The sequence below is a fragment of the Sinocyclocheilus rhinocerous genome, unplaced genomic scaffold (genome assembly GCF_001515625.1).
Source record: "Sinocyclocheilus rhinocerous isolate Xijiao unplaced genomic scaffold, SAMN03320098_v1.1 scaffold468, whole genome shotgun sequence".
NCBI classification, from domain to species: domain Eukaryota; kingdom Metazoa; phylum Chordata; class Actinopteri; order Cypriniformes; family Cyprinidae; genus Sinocyclocheilus; species Sinocyclocheilus rhinocerous.
This window is the reverse complement of record NW_015635305.1, coordinates 1,695,941-1,712,804: the sequence shown is the minus strand read 5'-3', so window position 1 is coordinate 1,712,804 and position 16,864 is coordinate 1,695,941. Positions and strand designations below refer to the sequence as shown.

The 16,864-nt window shown below is 39.0% G+C and overlaps 1 protein-coding gene across 1 annotated transcript in view; it reads left to right on the top strand.

Annotated features, from left to right (window-relative positions):
• Window positions 1-16,864, top strand: part of LOC107746860 (nuclear receptor corepressor 1-like) — an 87,813-nt gene that overhangs the window by 60,419 nt on the left and 10,530 nt on the right. The window contains exons 23-37 of the mRNA XM_016561189.1: window positions 1,894-2,058; window positions 6,831-6,991; window positions 7,130-7,250; window positions 7,431-7,526; window positions 7,652-7,734; window positions 7,825-7,993; window positions 8,367-8,486; window positions 8,604-8,684; window positions 8,975-9,201; window positions 9,349-9,679; window positions 9,817-10,047; window positions 11,345-11,530; window positions 12,214-12,363; window positions 16,166-16,321; window positions 16,436-16,577. Of these exons, the coding sequence (XP_016416675.1) occupies window positions 1,894-2,058; window positions 6,831-6,991; window positions 7,130-7,250; window positions 7,431-7,526; window positions 7,652-7,734; window positions 7,825-7,993; window positions 8,367-8,486; window positions 8,604-8,684; window positions 8,975-9,201; window positions 9,349-9,679; window positions 9,817-10,047; window positions 11,345-11,530; window positions 12,214-12,363; window positions 16,166-16,321; window positions 16,436-16,577 (2,419 nt within the window). The remainder of the gene's footprint in view (window positions 1-1,893; window positions 2,059-6,830; window positions 6,992-7,129; window positions 7,251-7,430; window positions 7,527-7,651; window positions 7,735-7,824; window positions 7,994-8,366; window positions 8,487-8,603; window positions 8,685-8,974; window positions 9,202-9,348; window positions 9,680-9,816; window positions 10,048-11,344; window positions 11,531-12,213; window positions 12,364-16,165; window positions 16,322-16,435; window positions 16,578-16,864) is intronic.

The window sequence follows — 16,864 nt, the reverse complement described above, 5'->3', positions numbered from 1 at the left end:
GATATTCTTTGTTGTATTTTCCTGTCAAAATAATGGAGTTCTTTTGGAATTCTTCAGCTTTTAAGAACTGCCGGGTTTTCCTGTAGTAGGCGGAACTAATGCGCAAACGACAATTTCATTGGCTGGTGCTCACCTATTATCGTCCCTGTTTTGATTTCAGCGAATCAGTTCGAGCGAACGGCGCACAACCTGATTAATATTCATGAATCCAGTAGCTCATTAATCCTTAGTGCGTTTTTATATTGTTCTTATTAGTAGAATTCGTATAATAATAATAATAATATCTTATCAGTATTATTGTTGTTTTTTTTTTTTACAGGAACACTGAATGACCAAAAAAAGCACCAGCACCAGTCCTAAGTTCATGGTTACCAAGTTTTAGTTCTAATTACTAAACTTCTATTATTAAATTATTCTTGATTATCATATTATAATGCTTGACTGCTTGGCTGACTGATATTAAGAGTGTACTTTCAGATATTTAAAAAGCTGTACCATTTTACAAACATTATGTTTGTAAAATGGCATAAGTTTTATATATACAGTATATATATATATATATATATATATATATTATTTCAGTCTGGCGAGTAAACAAAAAAATATATACTAGCCAATGGCGATTCAATTGCCAAGGTGTCCGTAGAGGGTTGTGAAGAAATGTCCCTTTGGTCAATATCCACTTGAGATTCTCAGACCGCGTAGATTCACAGGCTTATAAAGTCGTGACGAAGTGGAATTGGCGACAGATCTTTTTTTGGATCTACCCATCGGTTAATTGGATGGAGGCAGATCTGAATGTGAGCTTGCAGTTGATTGTTTAAATGTTTGGTGAAGTCCAGCATTCGCCACCAGAGAGGAGTTGTTTTCATCAGAAGATTGAGTAATGTTTCAATAAAAATTATGAGGTCAAAGCAATTGTTAAAAGATGAAACACATGCATGGATGAATTGTTCACAGTAACAAAATAGATTGAACCAACATGTGAATTTGTTTATTGCTTCTGGGTATTTCTTCATTTTATAGAGGAGTCTATATATATGTTCATATAATGTCCAGAAATTTTAATGTCTTAGGCAGTTAATAAGTGGTTTAAATTACAGAGAAGCTTTGGTAATTATGACATCAACCCAACTTCCTCGATATAAAAGTAATCTCATCCGAATAGAGCATTTGTCACTTTTTGTTTGGGAGAACTCCTTGACAAAGGAACTGTCTCTGAAGGGAAGAGAAGCAGTGAACAATACAAAATTGAGATTACAGAATCTCCCCTGAGACAAACAGACTGAAAGACAAGCAGATGGACCGCTGCAAAACAAATAGATTGTGATGTGCCTGTAGTGCCTCTGTTCTATCCTCCCATGCACCCTCGTTCAGTTTTTACATGCCAGGAAGTTTGAGTAAAGACAGAAGTTTTTCGGTTTTTCCTCCTCCTCTGTTTTATAATGGGTCTCCAAAACAGATTTTTGAAGGGTGTTGAGAGCACGGGAGAGAGAGACAGTGGACTTTGCTCTTCACAGCTAAGAAACACAGTGCTGTTTTTGATGGAGTCAGACAGAAGCAGCCAACCAAAAGGAACATTAGGTCACTCTCTTGTAGTGATATCCATTAGAAACACCAAGTTTTGCTTGACCTCGTCCTTACAGACCGGCAGTCTGTAGCTCTAAAAACCTGCCTTGACATTTCTCTTACCAGTGCATTTGCAATGATAGTACTGAATTAACCTTTCTATATCTTCTATTCCCGTGATTAATGCATGTTGAGTCTGTATGGTTTGAATACAATGTTTTCTTGATTGCAAATAGAGAGGACACTTGACGTTCTGTTTTGTGTCTTTTGTCTGTCTGCTTGGTGTCTGTGAGTAACTGACTTTTTTCTCTGTTCTGGCCCCAGGTAAGCCATTCACTTACATGCCATTTGACCTGAAGCTGATGGAGCAGGAATCTCACGGTGGAGCGGGCAGACCGGGTTCTCCGTACAGACTCTCTCCTCGCGAGCCTAGCAAAGCCTCACCCCAGCCCGACGGCAGTAACGCCACCCGCTACAGTGTACCTCCAGGTAAGCAGTCTATACACCCTGTATCCAGGCGAAAGTTTTAGAAACCTGCAGCTTTTTTTTTTTTTCAAGAAGGTTTGGGCACCAAAATGAACACTCAGCAGCACTCACCCGAATGAGAGTAAAATGGAGTATAAGAACTATAGTCTTCATTGATGTAAGCAACATGAGCGATTCAAATCAAAGACACTAAAGAAAACACTACTAAAGGTCTACTAATGAAAAGATCTTATCTATATCTCAATCAGCAAGTTTTTTTTGTATTTTATGCTCACAAAGGCATTTATTTGAATAAATAAATAATATATAAAATAACTAGTAATAATAAATAAAAATAATAAAAAATACAAATCTGTTGTTTTTTATTTAAAACAAAATTAGAAATAAATAATAAATAAAGTTAACTGTATCTACTTTTCTGGATTTTATATCTGCTCTAGATTGTGTACTAATCTGTTGTACTTGTGTACTTCAAACATTGTTGGCTCTAACAATAAAATTTGTAGCATGCATTGTTGGAAGTCACTTTGGATTAAAAAAAATAAAACGTCTCCTGTATAATTGTAATATATGGCAAGATGTTATGGCTAAAATTGCAGTGAAATGTATTTACTTATTTGTTTATTTATTTGTTTTGCAGTCTCAAACAAAGCTACATATACGTCATTGTAGATGTAGAGCTGATTGATGGCCTTCGAGTTAATTATTGAGTCCTTTTGAATATTTCTTGTTTGGGCCTGAATATTTTAACTTTGCAGTTAAATCTGTTATCAAATTACTTTGTCATACATTTTCAAGCCTTATGAAGTGTTTTTGCTTCAGTGTATATTTAGATGTCATACATTTTCAAGCCTTATGAAGTGTTTTTGCTTCAGTGTTTATTTAGACCTGCATACAATTAAGTACACGAGTTGGTATTTCAGTCATTAGTAACCTTATCTGGAGCGTGTAACCTGACAGTTTTTGTGTCACTAGAAAACTGATTAAGACCCACCCTCTGCTTCTCCATCTTTTAGAGGAGCTCACATTTGTTTGTAAGTTACATGGCTTTTACTAGTCAGGTCAGTGAGTTTCTTCCTGAAGGAAACCTTGAAGCTCTCACGAGGCTCAGCACATGTAACTGATTCCCTTATCAGCCCTACCCTTACAACCTGGAAACTGTTCTCATGGAGACAAGCACTTATAAAACACACTAGATGTTTCTCTCAGGGAGAGAAAAAAAATACAGCATCCATTAAGTAAACGGAATGTTCCGGTAGGACTGTGTCACTCCTGCAGGTTTATTTGTTTTATGGTGATCAGGTTTCATAATGAACTTTGGCTTGAGACTTTGGTCTTCAGTGACCTCTGCTGTGAGGACCCAGATTGAGTGGAATGATGTTTGCGTTATTGACCTGGTCAACAAAAATTTCCCTCTGTGTCCTACATGCATGCTACATCAATAACATGACCACTACTGATGATGCAGCAGCTGTGATTTACAAGGAATTTCCTTACTTGGAGGTTCAGAACAAACTAGGGATATCACACTTTGGTATTGTAGAATAGGAAACAATCTGAGGAATAATAATAAATATTATTATTATTATTACTAGAGTCCGACCGATATGGGTTTTGTTTGGGGGCCGATGCCGATACCGATATTAAGGAGTAAAAAAAGACCGATATCGATATATCGGCCAATATTCTTTATTTGTAGGCTATATTATAGTACAGTATGGTCAAAAGTTTGGACACACTTCCCGTTAGTCTTTTTGCAGTTTAATATTCACAGACACTAGTCTATATCGCGATTTGATTTAAGTGTACTGACCAGTTTTTTTATTTATTCATGAAAAATATGACGAATTCCATGAAATTCCGCATTATACCGTAAATTCTGTTTTTATGACTGGATTCCACGATTCCGTCCATGTTTTCTGCATCGCGGAAATCACAGGGCCCTACTAATGGAGCAAACGATGGTAAGCTCATAGTGAAAGTAAAAGACGGGGACGTTGTTTATTTACTTTAGCATTGAGTCTCTCTAACTAGGTGACAATGTAGCGTTAAATCACCATTCAACAGACTCAAGCCACCACCGCACAGCCGTCTATTGGACTGCAGAAATATACTAACTTTTCAATCTGCTACGTTACTGACTGTACTGACAAACTATGCGGACACCGTGTCTGCCTCGCAACAGGACGCGACAAAGCGACCGTTGAAAATCATTTGAACTTTGTATCAGTACGTCATAAATGGAATGAGTCATCAGTTTACTGTAGGGATTTGTCATGTCACGCCGCATCCAGTGTAGAAAACATCACTGATTATAATGGGTTCTATTGTATTTTGTTGCGCCGCTCGCGTCCGGTGTAGAAAACCCAGTTAGGAAATGTGATGTGACTAGATTGTGAATGCTGTTTCATCTTGACTTTAAATAGCTGTCCTTTTAATCCATAGCCACGATCAGCTCCGGTGGCCGTGGAGCCGTAATGCGCTGCAGATGCGTGACGTGATGCACAGATCAGCTCTAACGTCACTGAATCTGCTGTTAAAAATGAACCATCCATTCATCATATCATCATGCAAAACTAAGAATTAGAATCATTGTAATGTGACGATCAAATATAGGTGTGGGCGGATAATTTATTTGAAGCAGCGAACTCGGGTGAAGTTTGAGCTCATCCGCGCATCTCTACACTGACCGAGTCGCCAGCAGTGTTGGGCAAGTTACTCTGAAAATGTAATCAAATTACTGATTACTGATTACTCCTTTTAAAAGTAATCACGTTACTGTTCTGATTACTTTATTTCAAAAGTAATTAGTAATTAGTTACATTACTAGTTACGTTACTTTTTTATCCATGAAATTTATGAAATCCCAGCATACACGCTCCCGATAAATATGTTATTAAAGCATCAACATTCACAGAACACTGTTATTTTTAACTAAAGCAAGCGGCTGCTGCGTGCCAGCAAAGAACGCTGCATTTATAATCTCTAAAAGAAATAACAATTTATTTGTTTTAGATATTTTATGTTTAGATATTTCTATTTTGCAGGAGTCCCGTGAATCATTTTATTCTCCCACATCCCACACACACGAGTGTCTACCCGCCCGCACCAGCACTTGTCCATCTTGTCCCGCGCCGCATTTTAAATGTCTTTACTGTCACTTTTGATCAATTTAATGCATCCTTGTTTAATACAATTATTAATTTTTTTGCTTTTCTGACCCCAAACTTTTGTTTTTGCAGTGATATTAAATTGGTTTTGAGAATAGTAAAAGGTCACTGGTATTCACTAAAACCTTGAATGAATATGACAAAGCATAGCAGGAGTAATCTTTCACTTCTCCTCTGCATTCCCCAGTAAATCACGTGGCCAGCCTTTATACAGACATTATAGCATCTCTGAATGAGAGGTTGAACCATACTTGAACAATGTAACTATACTGACGTCTGTACTGTCAGACCTGTATTGTTTTTATTTGTGCATAAGAATCGTCCGGAAACACATAACAACAGATAAGCGATTACATTAAGAGAACATCACACCCTGCACTAAAGAACCGCAGAGACCACCTGATCTCATCTCTACACTCTAGGCTTTTTACACTGAAGGAGACGAGAGTTCACGACTCAATATTTCAAAAGAGATGAGTGAGAGGCTGGGCTGTCTGAAAATGGAAGAGGTGTTTTTAGTAGGGCTGTGAGTCACGGGTGAGCAGCAGTGAAGGAAGACTTCATTCCTCCCATACTAAGAGCTTCAGGTTAGACTCAGGTCTGTGTTTCTTTGTCAGGCTTTAGCCACAGGTTTTTGTTTGAGGCTCTCTCCATTTCGGTGACAAAGTTTTTTGTTTTTTTTTGTCGTCTAGGTTTTATAAGCTAGTCGGTTTTGAGAATGGTCAATTGTAGGTCCTGCAGAAGTTTGGTAGGTTGTGTGTAGTAGGTCAGAAGTACTGAGCATTGAATCTGACCAGTGAGACTTGGAGTCTACATTCAAGCAATAAGGGAAGAGATGCCATTCTGTAGTGTGAATAGTCACGACTAAAGGCCGTTGTTAGGCACGATGCTCAATGCAGTTCAAAGTATAGCACAGCCTTGAGTGACTTGTTGATTTTAACATTTGTATTAGTGTTAGTGGGTTGTATTTTTTATTCTGTTAAGAAAATTCATCAAGTGGTGTCCTTCCAGATACAGCCACTGACATAACAGATTTTTGCTATGCAACAAACATAACAATACCATATAAGAGATCTGCAGTGATACAGTGTCTGATGTCATAGCTGTGATGGTGTTGTGGATTTTTGCATGCTTTTTAACAATGTACTGACCAATCAGAAGTCAGGAACAAAACTACTTAGTAGTATAATAAGCCTTAAAGTACCACTGAAGTGCCCTTAAACACAGCAATATTTTGTATGCAGTTTCCACTAAAACTTGAAAAAGCCTATTTTTTTTTTTTTTTTTTTACTGTGAAACTTTGGGCTGGGCCAGTGTTGCTGCTTTGTGCACAAACTAATTAGTGCAAAAAAAATCAAGGCACAGGTGCTGAGCGCACAGTGTATGCAGGCAGGGATAGGAAAAAAAAGTACTAAGTACATGTACTGTGATGACAGAAATGTATGGCACTAGCACTATATGCATTCCCTAGCGTACACATAGAAAACCATAGTATACTCTGGGCTTTAGAGGGAAAGACTTTTGTCAACTATGCAAGGATAAAGAGTGATCCTATTTGCCTGCCTCTTTTCATCCCTTGTGCCTCTTATCCTTTTATTCCCACAGTTCTTCAACCGGCACCAAACCAGGCGGTTCAGAATCTTTCAGATGTTCGCATGACGTTTTCCCGTCACAGGCCGGCCAACATTCCGTCTCCTCCACCCCTCATTCCCACTTCCAAACCCACCGACAAGCCCTCCTTCATTCAGGGAGGCTCCATTTCACAGGTAAGAGAAATGCTGTTGAGTGTTATTTAAGACTCTTGGTGCTTATGCTAAGTTTAAATACTTCCTACATGTAATGGGATCAAGGCAGGGATCAAGGGTTTTCCTGGTATTTCACTCTGATTTGTGTCTTCCCTGCAGGGAACGCCAGGAACGTACCTTCCTTCTCAAACGCATGCTGTGTACGTACCGGAGGTAGTTAAGACCACAGGGGGGTCGATCTCGCTCGGTTTACCAAGACAGCAGGACCCTGCCAAACCTGGTGAGCAAGAGAGATTTGAGAGTATAAATACATCTTAATCCCGCAATTAAGCTCATTTTAACTAAACTCAGCCGTGGCTTCTGTGGCTGAGTTTTGTTATGAAGTTTAGAAGATGAATACATCATGTGGTCCATGAAATGTGTAATCTAAACACCTGATTGTGTTTGTGTGTGTGTTTAGTGTCATATATTAAGCAGGAGGAGTGTTCTCCACGTGGACAGAGCGCTCAGGCGGAGGGTCTCTTATCCAGAGCTCAGTATGAGGGAGTTGTCAGAGGTGAGATGACTTAAAATATACTATAAAATTAATAAAAATCAAGAATTAATCCACAAAAGTAAACAGTCTTACCATTCAAACACAAACCAAACAATGTTTTTCTTCCTCTCCTCTGCTCCCATTAGGACCCATGCAGATTCCAGACATGAGAGGGCCACCTGGAAAAGGCCCAGAGGGCTTGAATTTCAGAGGAGGCTCCATTACGCAGGTATCTTTATTATAGGCCTTACTGTAGTATTTGAGTAATTTTCATTTATACTTGTGTAGTATTTCCCACTCTCACTCTTTGTCTTTGTAGGGCACTCCTGCCCTGACTCAGTCCAATGTAGCAGCGGATCTGTTGAAAGGCACTATTGCTAAACTGGCCACAGAGGACCTGAGCGGCCCAGAGAAGAGCCGAGCTGATGCTCATTCTAAACCTCATGTTATCTACGAAGGCAAAAGCGGACACATCCTCTCTTTTGATGGTCAGAGCCAGAACCGCTTCCTTTCTGGTGTACTTGTGAGAACAGTATACCCCAGGGATATTGAATATTTAAGTTGTTTTTGTGACGAGTTATTTTAATATGCTTTTTATGTTTTATATAGTTTATATTGTCAAAAGTCTAAAATTATAGTGTGATTAGTTTCTGCTATATTTCCCGGCACAAGTGGAGTCAGATAGTGAAGTGCTTCTTTTCAAGGGCTAAATGACATGTTTGTTAGCAGTGCAACAAGAGCAGTTTCTATTTTTATGGAGCGCCATAGCCAGAGCTTACCAAGAGTTTTTTTTTGACATGCTCTATTGATGTTTTTAGTTCATTTTATTACAATAATATATCTCGCTTTATGTTCCAACAGCCATTAAGAACCCTAGAGAGGGCACTAGAAGCCCACGAATGGGGCACGATCTCAAGCGCTCATATGACATCATGGAGGGGTCCCGTGGACACCCAACACGTGAGACCGCACCTTATGAAGGTTAGTCATGTTTTTATGTTGTTTATCTGAGAAGAATAAAGCACAAAAGATTCAAAGCGGAGAGTGTGTTTGTCACTAGAGCACCTTTTAAAGACATTTTTCCTGTTTTTCTGTCAGGTTTGATCAGCAGAGCATTGCCAAGAGAAAGTCCTCACGAGTCAAAGGATCGATCCTTACTCACAGGATCCATCATGCACGGTAATGCTGATGCTTCCACCACACTTCTTTACTTCCGTTCTGAAAATATGTAATTATTTTATAAAAATATATAAAGACTAGTTGTTTTCAACTCTAGTTGATTAGTATGTATTAGTATAAAGGATTGCAAATCATTTCAAATAATAATACAATACAAAATATTTCTGACAGCTAAAAGAGCCACAGGAGAAGAAAACTATAAATGCTACTTTAATTTTAATAATTGCTCATTTTTAAGAAAATGTATGGAAATTTCTGCATCATGCTTAATCTTCTCTGCCATGTTTCAGGAACACCAAGAGCCTCTGCTGAAGTCTATGATGAGGCCTCCAAGTACGGTAAACAGATCAAGAGGGAAAGTCCACCCATACGCTCTTTTGAGGGAGGCATCACAAAGGGTAAACCGTATGAGGGGGTGAACACCATAAAGGAGATGGGCCGCTCAATTCACGAGATTCCCCGTAAGGAGACTCAAGACAGTCGTAAAACTCCTGTTCTGGAAGGATCCATTACTCAGGTACTTGATTTGAGGTTGTTAGAGTTTCCCACACTGAAATGTATTTATGAAGAACATTCACAAATCACATTCAGATCAGACAAATGAAAGATGCCTTAAGACAACAGTTTATCGTTCTCCTAATTTTCTTAATGTGCATCTCTGCAGGGTATTCCTCTGAAGTACGAGAGCAGTACTGTGAACCCGTCAGCCATCAAGCACAATGTTAAATCTCTGATCACAAGCCCAGTGAAGATCTCACACTCTGTCATTGAGGCAGCTGAGCGCGAGAGGGCCAAGTACGAGGATGCGAAGACTTCCGAACGCGTCCGGCACACCTCTGTAGTGAACTCCACATCTGTCCTTCGCTCCACACACACAGAAGCGGGAATATCTCAGCTCAGTCCAGGCATGTATGAGGACAGCAATGCACGCAGAACCCCTACATACACCGGCACCTCCATATCCAGAGGTTCACCTCTGCTGCGAGGGCAAGACGGTATGAATGCGGCATCTCTCGTTTAATCTTTCAATCATCCCCAGACAGTTGTTCTTATAACAATTAAACACCGATCCTTAGCTTACATCTAGCAGTCAATTGCACAGGTCATTGAACTGATTTTTTTTCTCAAACAGGAAGTGTAACAACAGGTAAACCAGCTTCTCATGAGAGGAAGAACACACTGACTCCCACCCAGAGGGACAGTGTGCCCGCCAAGTCACCTGTGTTGGGGGGTGAACCTCTTGCTTCTCACAGCCCGTTTGACCCCCACCATAGACCTGTGGCACCTGGAGAGATGTACCGGACTCACCTACCACCACACTTGGACCCCAGCCTCGCTTTTCACCACAGAGTCCTCGACCCAGGTAATTTAAGGCATTATGGAATCTTTTCAGGGGCCAGATTCATGAAAATCTCCTTAAGAACAAATAGTTCTTTGGATTAATAATGTAGTTCTTTAAAAAAGAAAAAAAGTGATTATAAAAGTATTTTACATTTTGTAAAAATTGTAGTAGTAATATATATTGTAATGCTTAATATTGAAATAACACAAAATTCATTAAGCGTCTTACCTTTTGGGATTTAAGACAAATGTGGCACTATTTTTAAGATGCTGCAAAGCTTTTTAAGAACTTTTTTCCTTTTCTTTTTTTTTTTCTGCGAGCAGCATTAAAGGGTTGGTTCACCCAAAATGTTAAATTCTGTCATTAATTACTCACCCTCATGTCGTTCCAAACCCGTAAGACCTTCATTCATCTTCGGAACACAAATTATGATATTTTTTATTAAATCCAAGAGCTCTCAGACCCTTCATAGACAGCAACACATCTGCAATGTTCCCAGGTCCAGAAACGTAGCAAGGACATTGGTAAAATAGTCCATGTGATATCAGCGGTTCAACCGTAATTTTACGAAGCTATGAGAATACTTTTTGTGCGCAAAGAAAACAAAATAATGACTTTACTCAACAATACTTCTCCAATACTTCCGGTTCATGAAAACAACACATGCGCGTGCTTACACATGTGCGTTACGTAAGCAGGAGCGCCATGCGCATGCATTGTTTACATGAACCTGTAAAAAATGTAACTTGTGGATGAATCATTCACAATAAGATCAGTAAGATGCATTTACAAAATAGCTAGGATAAATTTATATTTCTTGCTGATTTAAAAAAATTCTCTTATAGAACAGTCTCTGTTTAAAGTCTCTATACAGAAAATTGTCTGTTTTTTTAACTATATTAGAAAAGAATAAAAAACAGTAGTTGTTTTGTAAATCTGACCCATTGATACATTACTTAATAGGGCTCAGAGCACATGGGTAGTGGGCTACGATTTGCCAAGGAATGGAAAATTTGTGAATAATGAATTAGTTCTGTTCTGAAACCATGCTTCCTACAAACAGGCTTGCAGGGAAAACAGTTCATGCGTCACACACAAAATTGATTGATGTTCTGAGTAATGGTCCTCTCTTAAAAGCACTATTCCTATCTCATTGATAAACATCATGTTTTGGTTTTTCAACCTACTCTCATGCATTAGATAATAGCATTTTCTGCTCCACTCTCCACTACTGTGGCAAATCCGCACCATTGACGTCAAGACAAGAACAGCGGTCTTTTCACCTCTCGTCCTTGTTGTCCTCTGTACATCTCAACAGCGTACATGTTCCCACGGCAACAGTCGCCGACCGGTTACCCCAACACATACCAGCTGTACACCATGGAAAACACTCGGCAGACCATTCTGAACGATTACATCACCTCGCAGCAGATGCGCCCTGATATCGCGAGGGGACTGTCACCACGGGAAACGTCCATTGCCATCCCATACCCACCAGCTAGAGGTAAGGGGCATGATTGTCTGAATGTGTATGTTTGTTTGTGAAAGTGAAGGAAAGTATCGAAAGTGTAGTCTGTAAATATTGTGTTTGTGTGAACTAGTGGCAACCTTTTCCAGACCATCAGAAGCAAATGACCCTCACACAAATTCTAATTGCACGTGAAATTTTTTGAGTTCAAAACAATTGTTAAATCCAGGGCTGGGGCTATTCCCTAGACATCCACTAGACCCATCTGTCAAGAGGCCCACAATTTTAAAAAGCAAATTTTGTGGTTATGCATGTTCAATAGCATCTACAGGAACAAGGTTACCTGTTAAAAGTTGACCTGGGTTAAAAAAAAAAAATCCTAGTAATACTACAGTTTCAATCTGAAGGAGTTTGAGCTCAGACCTTTAGAAGGTCCTGCTGTCTACATCTCCAGTCCACATTGCACCATTTTTCTAGTTTTGATTTTGCTTTACTTAGTGAAACCCATTGCTTAGTGGAAACCAGCTTTCAGCCCTGGTATCTTGTTATTTTTAGTAATTGAGCTCTTGATGTTGTTAATGAGCTACTTCAAATTTTTCAATTCCTCTTCTAGTCAATAGATGTTTTTAGAAGATCAGTAGAGGGTGTTGGCTCTTTAAAGTTGATGCTGATTGGTTGTGGATGCTCACCCTCTGGCCCTTTGCTTCTGTCTGTAAAAGGAATAATTGATCTAGCCCAGATGCCACCTACCATCCTGTTACCTCACCCTGGGGGGACAGTTTCCCCCTCCCTGGAACGCATCACCTACATCCCTGGACCTCAGACCCCTTTCCCTCCTAGGGCATTCAACCCTGCCTCCATATCTCCAGGTGAGGATCCCACCCCTCCTCTCCTATCCAACACCTGAACTTCCCCTTCCAGTCCTGGTGGTGGTGCTTTAGAAACTTGCCCTTCGCTGCTGCTCTGAGATCAGTTTTGCTGTTTTAATCGAGACTCTTTCTTCCACCTAAAACTAACTACAACGGTTTTCTGCACCACTATGATGGCAATGCGCTGCTACTAAATCTACAGCATCGTGGCAAAAGGAAATACATTTCACCTGATTTATGAGCTAGTCTGAATTGATGGTGGCGATTTATTGTGTAATAATTCATAAAACAACAATTCTAGGTCTTCTTTGGTCCTAAAACCTGTACCTGACCCAAATCACTTCCTACCCGAACCAGACGTGCATCATTTATTATTTTAAAAAGAAAAACCTGACTTGACACAGACTAACCTGAGTCCGACTAACCCGGTGGTCTTTTTTTTTTTTTTTTGGGAGCCGAATGCAAAAATCAGCAATGTCCCAAGACCAAAATCAGAAACGACAAATTAGAAACTCCACAGCATGTGTAGGTTTAAAAGTAGGCCCATCATCTTCCCTTATTTGTAGATGAAATTCTTTCTCCAATCCTTCTTCGCAACGTTTACTTAGAAGATTTGAACCCATGTTGCCAAATAATGTAGCCTTTGTAATACTTCGTGTAAGAAAAAACACAAAAATGTACAGTTATGATTTAATTTTGGTTGCTTTATTTAGACAAAAGTGCATTGTTTTTCCACAAATCCAAAAAATTAAACCACTCGTAAACTTTCACATTTATCAATCACACATCAAATGACAAGGAAATTTATGTTAATATTAATCTCCAGGACATTCATTTGCCTGGAACCCAAGGCTACTAATATCACACACAACCCATGGCTGAGGCACTCATCAATGTGTTGGACCCAAACTTGTTCGTGTCTTGTTTTTTTATATCTAGTGTGACTCTGAAGAGCTCAAATTTATATTCTTTGTTTTCACTGGCTACTAGCGAAACCGAACATGCGGCACTAGTTTAGTCAAATTCACAAACAAATAATTATTTTAATGAATCAATCAAGAAGATGCACAGTCTGTTCAGATCAGTTTATGGACTTGGCAGGCTTCCTGCTGAATTCTGTATGTGGTGACACATAAGGGATTCGTTTTTAGGGATTTGATTGAGCATATTAGCAGTTACAAAGAATGAAGAGAGCTGCTGGTATCAATCACTGTCTGCATGAGATTGTAGCTTAAGATGTATGTACATGTAGGATATTAGTCAGAATTTAAAAAGCAACTGAAGTGCCAAAACCCCCATTTTCTGTAAGTACTTTCCTAGCCCTCTCTGTTGCCCTCCCCTGAGAAGCTGCCTTATTTGTGCATCTCAAACATCATATTGGGGTGAAGGCAAACATTGGCCTTGGCTCAGTAGTGTCATATTTAAAGTTTGTCTTGGGAGCGCAGGTGGTCTGAAGGTGAGTAGACCTTGACTGTCTAAACATCTATTCAAACGAGAGGGGAATTATGATGTCAAGTGAATCGCAAAAAAATTATATTGCTAGATATATTTGCTCTCTGTGTGAATATGCTTTTAGAGCTGTTTCATGGCTCCTGTGTCTGTGTTATACTACAACACCAGTTCTGTGCTGATCTTTTTAGCATCATTCCATGTGCTGTCTTTACATACAGTTTGAATCTTGTACATGAGTGCATACAATACATACAAATACCTGTTGTCTTTTAAGAATAATTAAAGTTTAATTTGATATTTTGCTTTGTACCCGTTTTCAGCCGTCAAGGTGCTGGTGCACAAACCACATTTGTTGGCGCTTCCAGAAAATGGCAGCTCTCTTGCTGATCTTAAACAAGCAAGCTTAATGTCACATTAAGGTTTAAGATTTAAAGGGGTCATATGATGCGATTTCAATTTTTCCTTTCTCTTTGGAGTGTTACAAGCTCTTGGTGCATAAAGAAGATCTGTAAAGTTGCAAACACTAAAGTCTCAAAACCAAAGAGATATTCTTTATAAAAGTTAAGAGTTAACCACGCCTACCTAAAACGGCTCGTTCTAACACGCCCCCACATACCTACGTCACGATCTGGGAAGATTTGTATAACGCTGCCCAAATCTTCACGCAAAGAAAGAAGGCGTTACTTTTATTCTCACTGTAGTAAAAATCGACGCGTTTCAAAAAGGCGGGGCAGAGAGGAGAAACAATAATGTACAGTATGTGGAAAATAATGTGTTTTTTGAACTTTAAACCGCATAAACACATTTCATTACACCAAATACACAAAATAATGTTCTTTTTAGCAGCATCATATGACCCCTTTAAAGACAATCTTGTAGTGATGCCCATATTTTCACAATGTGTGTGCTGTACCGATGTTTACACTCATTTTTTTGTCTTTGTCAGTCTTTTTGGCTTTAGAGCTTTTCTGCTTGTTTGGCTCTACAGGTACTGATTCTTCCATTGTGTCCGCTGGTAAAGCATAGTAATAAGTGTCTACATAGTCCATTGTTCATTTTTGCTCTTTACTTCACCAAACAAAGTTACGCTCCTTTAGAGGAAGCAGCCAATAAGCATGAGGATTCTTTTAACGTTCAATGAAACATATTTTAACATGGTAAAGTACATTGAGGCGCAACCTTTTTTACATGCAATTAAAACATAGTAGTCTATTATGAGTAGTCATAGTCTCTTCTGAGTGTTCACCATTTAGATGACTCTTCACAAAAACAATTTATTTCATAAATTTTGTATAAAAAGTTTTAAAGTGGAACCAAACTTCTGAATGGAATGCACCTTAGTTTTTCAATTCAGGTTTCTCCATCTGGCAAAGCTGGCATGCAACGAAACTAGTTGGCTTGATTCTAACCAATGAAATACCTGATGCAGTAATGCACAGTTCATAGACATCCCATTATATGTTGTGTTGCATGTAACACATTGATTTTATTTACAAATATTGTGTGTCCATTTGATTGGTTAGAATTTTATTTGTTGTAACCTCTGACTGTTGCAACAAAAGCAGATTGTGATTGCATAAAATACTGAAAATAACTTGTGAATACACTGATGTTCTTGTAATACTTATAAACAAAGACAAAGGTTAGGCATGTTTGTTTGTGGGCAGCTTTTGTACTTATATAGTTAGTTACGTCATTGTTTGTCTTGGAGAGCTTTGCAATTCCCCCCACCCACGGGAACCAGCACCATTTCAGTGGAAAAGGGGTAATAATACATGCTATTAAAGAGAATGCCTTGGTTAATGGATTAATGCCTTGTTTATTCATATACATTTGTATATCTGTGCAATAGGGCTGTGCAATTATAATCGTATGCGATTGTCATGCACATCTCGTCAGTAAAGCCGGTTCCGTGATTCGTAGTAAATCTCCATCACCTGCTTTCAGATGGAGCAGCATTTACTACACAGAGCCGTAGCTCACTGACAATTAGGCAATATCCCATTCATAATCGAATGCGATTCATCTGCGATTATGAACGTGATATTGCCTAGCTTGTCAGTGAACTATGGCTCTGTGTATTAAATGCTGCTCCATCTGAAAGCAGGTGATGGCGATTTACTACTAATCACGGAACCGGCTTTACTGACGAGATGCACTTGACAATTGCATGCGATTAATTGCACAGCCCTACTGTGCAATAATTTCACATCACTGTTATCATGACTCTTTCTGCTATTCCTAACAGCAACACAGCTGGCCCTGTCAAAGTGCAGCAAGTGTAAAGGGCCTTTTTGGTTGTAACCCCACTTTTTGTTTTTGTGTGTTTCCTGTTCTTCACTCCCCACAGGACATCCTGCCCATCACAGTGCCACTGCAGCTATTGTGGAGAGGGAGAGAGAGAGTCAGAGAGAGAAGGAACGCGAGAGGGAAAGGGAAAGAGAGCGGGAGCGAGAGAGAGATCAGAGAGAACGGGAACGCGCAGCGGTAGAATATATGCGTGGAGGTAAGACTACTCCGAAGGAAATTATGTCACCAATAATGGTCCTTTCTTCTCGGTCTATAACAAACTGATGTATTCTGACAATATTCTTAGGATTTGTTGCTGTTTATTTTGCAGTTTCTGAGCAACCTGGCCGACCAGGCAGCCGTAGTTTTCTGCGTTCCTCTTCACCCTCTGTGAGATCACAGGAGGGCGTCCTCCAACAGCGGCCGAGCATCTTCCAGGGCACCAACTCCAAGAGTGTCATTACACCACTCATGTGAGCAATGCACTATTTATGACCGCAATCTAATAATAATTTATTAGTTTTATTATTATTAATAATTACATGCACACATTAACTTTATTTGTATTATATTAACTTTATATTAACTTACTGTATTATAAACTTATAAAGCATTTATTTTATATTTTTATTTATCTTTATTTTATGTATTTTATTAATTTTTTATCTATTTATAATTTATTTATTTATTTTTTGTGGTTTTTAAAGGGATATTTCCCCCCCCCCCCCAAAAAAATGTAATCTTTCACTCATCTTTAAAT